At 44.6% G+C, this 6,576-nt stretch overlaps 1 protein-coding gene across 1 annotated transcript; it reads right to left on the bottom strand.

Annotated features, from left to right (window-relative positions):
* Nucleotides 1-5,227: 5,227 nt before the first annotated feature.
* Nucleotides 5,228-6,167, bottom strand: LOC147903755 (2Fe-2S ferredoxin-like superfamily protein). Its single transcript, XM_087372815.1, has one exon. The coding sequence runs from the start codon at nt 6,006-6,008 to the stop codon at nt 5,544-5,546; it is 465 nt and encodes a 154-aa protein (XP_087228941.1). The 5' UTR covers nt 6,009-6,167; the 3' UTR covers nt 5,228-5,543.
* Nucleotides 6,168-6,576: the final 409 nt, after the last annotated feature.

The following is a 6,576-nucleotide window of genomic DNA, read 5'->3' as shown; positions in this document are numbered from 1 at the left end:
CTAGTCTTTGGACGAGAAACGGGGTGTCTTAACGGGGTGACAACCCCCCGCGCGAATAGACCCTTAAAACCCTTAAACCGTGAGGATAAGAGACCCCTCCCGTTCTCCCTAACGGAAACTCGGATTGGAACAAGATTTTAAGGGGGTGATCCACCCATCAAGTATCCCCTATAACGGTATCTAGAGCTCCAATCCACTCAAAATAAGTAGCCCAAACGGAGTGCACCAGTTTACAGCAGAAATACAAGAAGAAAAGCTTAAAAGAGTAGGAAGAAGAGGTCATTTCAAGTGTTTTCTCGACACAAACGAAGCAGGAGTCGGATAAGTACCACCAACTCTACAACACTTGACTTTTGTTGTAAAATAAGCCCCTTTTTTGAATTCATTTTCTCTCTTGTATTACTAAAAGAAAATAATGGAAGGGGAAGGGATATTTAATAATGAACTTGTCCTTTTTCCTTCACTACCAAAAGGAGATAGGGAGAGAGTACCATCACCTCCTCCTGAAGAGGATGATGTAGATGAGAGTTTTACACATATTGAGTATGATAACCCACGTATAGAATTACCTTCATCTCTCCTTCAAGAATCTCTTGATAGAGAGTTTTCCTTCAGAAATGAAGGGAGAAACGAGTTCATCCAAGAGCAAGGCGCTGAGTTTACGCCTTTAACTCAAAATCCCATACACATGGATTATAATCCAAGTGCAAGAGGGAGAGAGGAGTCTCCCATTGATAAGCTGGTTTCTCAGCTTAGCCATATGATTGAACAATCCATTATGACAAAATTTGGGACTAAGAGTACTGAATTTTGGGGATGAAGACTTAGGAACCCCTTCGAAGAGAGCCAAATTTCAACCTCAAGAGAGATTAGAATTCCCAAAGTATGATGGAGCAAGAGAGGGAGATAAAACCCTCAATTGGATTCGCCATTTTGAGCTATATTTTGCCCTTCAAGATAAGACCGATCACGAGAAGCTTGCTTTTACCACACTACATCTCCCGTTAATAAGCTGGTTTCTCAGCTTAGCCATATGATTGAAACAGTCCATTATGACAAAATTTGGGACTAAGAGAGTGCAAAATGTTGGGGATGAAGACTTAGGAACCCCCTCGAAGAGAGCCAAATTTCCACCTCGAGAGAGAATAGAATTCCCAAAGTATGATCGAGCAAGAGAGGCAGATAAAATCCTCAATTGGATTTACCATTTTGAGCTATATTTTGCCCTTCAAGATAGGACCGATCACGAGAAGCTTGCTCTTGCCACACTACATCTACAAAAGGATGCTTTGATGTGGTGGTCTTTATCACAAACAAGAAAAGAGCCTATTCTTCAATGGTCCAAATTTGTAGAGCAGCTTAAGGCCACTTTCATGCCTCCGAGGCATGAAGAAAAAATTGACCTTCCGTTGGGAAAGGTTCAGGCAATTCGATGATGAGAGTAACGCTGAATTTACAGCTAGGTTCTGGAAACTCTCTTTAGAGTTACCTGAGAAGAGTAGGATGATAAAAGGAAGAAGTATTTAGCAGCCCTAACCCCAAAAGTGAGGTATGAGGTTGAAATGTTCAACCCAACCACCTTGAAAGACCTCACTAAATTGGTTGAGATTGCTGAGAGGAAATTGAATCCTCGTAAACCTTTCAACAAAGGAAATGAGAAAGCTATTGTACAAAATGTTAACAGCCAATCACGTCCTGGATGGATATCATTTCCTTCCATGACTAACGATGAGAAGAAAAAGCTAATTAAGGAGGGTAAATGTTTCGAATGTAAGAAACATAAGCCAGGGCATCCATGGCATAAATGTCCTACTCTATTAGCCAAAATTGCTAAAACGAATTCTGTAAAAGGAAGAGGCAAAGCATCCAAGCAGGAGGGTGAGGCTTCTACCTCCTCATCCCAGGACTCTACAGTAAACATAGAACCAAGAGTAAATGCTATCCATTCAGCCAACACTGGTGTATGGATGTGTGAACTGAATAGAGAGTAGGCAAATTCATTGTAAAGTATGGACAGAGAATAAATATTTCTCTCCGTGTAGAGCGTCTAATAGGATGAATAGGGCTGAAATAGAAGAGTTCGAAAAGGACAGTGATGATCTATAGTCTCTCTAGATTAAGAAGCTCTCCATTGCAAAATCATCTATAGCCAAGGTCTGCCTAGTTCAATAACACATTTGGGTGAGAGAACATCTTTTGAATACTGACCAGTTTGTTAAGAATGTGTTTTAGCTTATTGAGCAGGTTACTATAAAGAGATTTCAACAGCTTGGTATTCAAAAGAGAGTTTTGAGTATGAAGAGATATTGAAGAGGCACTGCAGTGGTACTTCTGCATTTTGAATACTCAGCATCAAGAGGAACCAGAACTTGAAGATGAGATTTAAGTTCTGATTCAGAAGAGATCGTGTACTACCAAGATAAGACTATTTGCAGAATAGGAGATGCAAATGCAGAAGTAAAAGAGAAGCGTACGCAAGAGAAAGAGACGAGAGGATCCAGAAGAGGACTTCTGCCCATTCAAGCAGGAGGGAGTGTCATGACAAGAGAAATCACTAATCCGTGATTAGTAGACATTAAAACCTTATTATATATTATACGCCAATGGTGTAACATGTATTTGTATTTATGATGGACACCGACCGATTTGTTATGGCGGTGAATCATCTCAGTAGATAGGACTAGTCGAGCTGGAGCCACTGTTTCAAACAGCAGCGAATTTGGACATGTGATACCTATTCTATTAATAAAAATGTGCACACACGTGTCTAGGTCGTAGAGGCAATAGGAAAGGAAGGGTGCATTAAGGTGCATTGAATGATAAATGCATGGGTCATAGGCTAAGGGTAGGTGTAAATGGGAAGATGGAACTTGAGTGATCTCAAAGGACATTAATGAAAGAGTATCACCCTTTCATTGTGAATCTCACATCGCATTCTTCATTCACCTTGCATTCATCCGCCATCTCTCCCACCTTGCATGTAGGTTGTAAATAGAAACAAGTACTCTCACGAGGGCGCTCTTCCCCATTGGAGGGCCAATTGGCATTCAAATTCTGCATGCATTGCACACATTTGCATTCTTGAGAAGGCTGGTTCTTCACAGCATAGTTGCACGCTGAACTTGAGGATGAGGCCATTACCACAAAGTGGAGCTTGATGTGCTCAAGGTTGTCAGTGGAAGCATGAGTCAAAGTTACAGTGTCTTCCAATAGATGCCACTTTGGGGAGGTACCTAGCTTACTGTAATGGCAAGCAAAACCAAGCTGAGTTCCTCTATTTATTTCATTGGAGACTTTGGGGTTTGCACAGGAGTTCGCAGGTATGCAGAGAACAGAGGGTGAAAACCTTCCGTACAGAAAGGGAAAGTGGTTGCAAGACGTTGGAAGGAGCTGTGGGTGATCTGGTTAGAGCCTCTGGGATGGAAACTTGGGTTCCAACAGATTGCAGGAGTCTCCATATACCCATGGGAAATCCAAGAGGATTTTGCAGTTCCAGAGTCAGCTTGAAGGATTCCTACCAGTGGGCATTAATGTGGAGCAGCCACTGGGGGATCACTATATGAGGTTTTATGAACCAAGTTGCGGATGGTACCAGATTGATGTCAAGTGTATGGTGCTATGTCATGCTGTACAGCTAGATCATCATTTTTCATTTGAAGGATGGCCTTCCCATTTGCAGAGTTTACGAGAAGGTGACTTCGTCGATGTACGCAACAGAGATACCTGGACTACATGGGAGACTGGCATGTTCATGACCGGAATTTGCAATGCCATAGGAGGTCCGTGCTGCATGGCTGACACCTGTGTTCAAGTTCAGCAGATTCGAGGATGCCCTCAAACTGTTCCAAAGAGCTCTTCTGAGGGAGCAATCGGCATCGACACGTGGTGTTGGCCAACAGGTGGTTCTTGAGAGGGTGTCTTAGGATTTACTGGTCCCCTCTCACCTATGAAACCCCATAGCGGGAGGACATGGGGAGGACAACCTGCACCATAGGAGGGAAGAGAAGGCTATCTTGTGGGCATATATACACCATGCACCGCGTATCAGCATCTGACAATTGTGCCGCATATCCCTTCTACTGGCACTGGGCAGGCTGTCACCATATACCGGAACTAGAAAACGTACTGATTCTCTACATCTGATGAGCCTTCGGGAGCCTTTAATAGGTTGCTGCCCCCCTCTTCATTTCATTTTGCTGCTGCCACAACCCTACATGGCCTCGATACTTCTGATTTAGATTTAACTGTGTTTATGGCCCCTTTGCTGATGTAATGATATAAAACCACCTGAATGTAGGTAGACTAAGAAGGAGATTTACCTTGAACATGTTAAATATGCAGCTCACCTTATTCCTAATCTTATATTTGTACGTCCACAACACAAGAATACCAGAGAAGAATTGAAAAACTGTGACCATATAAAGAAGAAGAAGGGTGCCATACAAGGTCATTATCCTCCTCTGCACTTCCTTCCCAACTTGCCCATTGGCAGTTCTGGCATTGCAACCTCCCATTATCATGACATCCCATCTCTCTGAAAGGCACCTGCATCTCCTCCCAAGTCAGAGATGGCTCACTCCATCTCGTTTGTAGTTAGAGACATTCATTGTGTGGGACATAACACGCGGCTAAAAACAAAGCTTTGCAATTCTTCCTCCGATACTTTTTTCTAGACATATCGGAAGGCATCCACCTGACTCCTTTAACTTTCTCACATAGGGTCTTGAGAACCAAAGAGGCAGCCCCTCATTCCCCCTCCTGTTTGTACTTTTCTTTGGCATCTAAACAGGATGTTGATGTAGATCGAATAAAAGCGACTATAACAGAATTGACTGCAAATTCCAGCATCTGTGTCTGTATGGCAAATGACGAGGTATGTGTGGTGTTTCCAAGATTTCAACCCTGTTTGGCAGTTTCTCCACATAGAATTGTCTGGTCGTTTGCAGGTTAACGAGCACCAAGGCAGTATCTCCCTTGTGTGCCACTGTGCTTGATCACATAGCAATTCCAACTTCAAGAGCTGGACTGGTCCCATGACAGTGGAATGAATAATGAGATGGAGAGAGATTTGTTAAAGGACACGAAGAGGAATAATTTCCCTGGTATGTGGCCATTCGGGGAACTAATTCAATCGAAGGACCTTACATAAACAGGGCAGCAGGCATGCAAATGCTGCCAAGACCATCTTTTACACAATCTTCACTTACGTTCACCAGGGAATCGAATAGAAAGATTCGAATATAGAACTCTGCATTACCATAAAAGAGCGTTGGCCAGATAAGAATTTCAAAGGGTGTCCTCTCCCCCAGGCATGTTTTATATCGAAGCATGGCCACAATTTGAAAAGGGTTCTTTTATTCTTCAAACCCCAAGCATGTTCTACACTTAAAGCATTGCAGGAGCCGAGCATAAGAACGCCCATGACCAAGTATTCAAAAATTTAATAATCTCCGACAATTGTCCTACAATCCGTCTCTACGGTAATAGAAAGCAAGCAAGCGAGATTAGCACTTTATCCAATTGCACTCATCTCCTCTTGCCGGTTACGGGATGTCCCAAGCTTTGGGTTCGGGAACCGCGACGACCATCCCTCGAAGCCCCGTCGCAAGCACGATCTGGCAGGCCAGCCGCTCGTGCACGTCCACTTTCTTCTTCTCACTGGCCTGGTAGAGGACATCGTACTCCTCCTCGGAGCGGGGGGGCAACTTCTCGAGCCACTCGGTAGCGACCATGACGCGGCATTCACCGGTGCAAGCGTAGATGTCTTCGAGGCGATGGGAAGCAGGGTCGATGAGGCGATGATTGGTGAGGGCACGGAGGAGGGTATGGTCAGAGAGGCCACGGACGGGGTGACGGATGCCATCGACGTCGATGGCGGTGAGGTCGACGATGCGATCAGCAACGAGGCGGGAGGAGGAAGAAGAAGAAGAGCGACGGATGAAGAAGGGGGAGAGGTGGGAGAGGCTACGCTGGGCTGTAGATCCTCGCAATGCAAGCCTCACCGCCATAGCCACCCTCAACACAAGCTCAGAAAACACAAGCAAAGCTTACAAAATGCACAGACAAGGAGCTCTACAGAGACAAATAGTTGCAGCTTGCCACAGACCAGGAGCTCTAAAGTCTATAAGGCACATGGAAGAGCACATATTGGAGGATGTGTGGTGGCCCCGCCACCGTCATCTGGCTCGAGCTGGTTGTGCTCGCACTACAAATTTATGTCACCAACGTGTGATTGGTGTAGCAGTTGGAGGAGATGGAATGAGCCACAACGTGTGCTTGGAGGAGATGTAGCAGCTCTAGGAGTTGGCTACGGAATGCGCGGCCTTCATGTCATCCTCTCTAAACTTGAGCACAGGTGTGAGGGTAATAGCCATAGCATGAGGAAAATTGAAGGCATGCATCGAGCCACAAATCTTTTGTGTCACCGTGCCTCTTATTGGGCCAACTAGGATGACAACCCTTCACACTACTCTTTTAGAGGATGGCCAACAGGTGGTGTGAACCCACAACCTAATCTTCCCTTCCTCTTTTGCAGTCATGGAATCTTGTTCTTCTTGCATAAGGAGAGCATCACAA

Source organism: Dipteris shenzhenensis, chromosome 3, assembly GCF_047967505.1.
Source record: "Dipteris shenzhenensis isolate YYH24624 ecotype China chromosome 3, Dip_SZ_1.0, whole genome shotgun sequence".
In the NCBI taxonomy this organism is placed as follows: domain Eukaryota; kingdom Viridiplantae; phylum Streptophyta; class Polypodiopsida; order Gleicheniales; family Dipteridaceae; genus Dipteris; species Dipteris shenzhenensis.
This window is presented reverse-complemented; position numbering and strand designations above follow the sequence as displayed.

What these genes read in the sequence shown, in the direction of transcription:
- LOC147903755 (XM_087372815.1), bottom strand. Translation starts at nt 6,008, where the DNA reads ATGGCGGTGAGGCTTGCATTGCGAGGATCTACAGCCCAGCGTAGCCTC.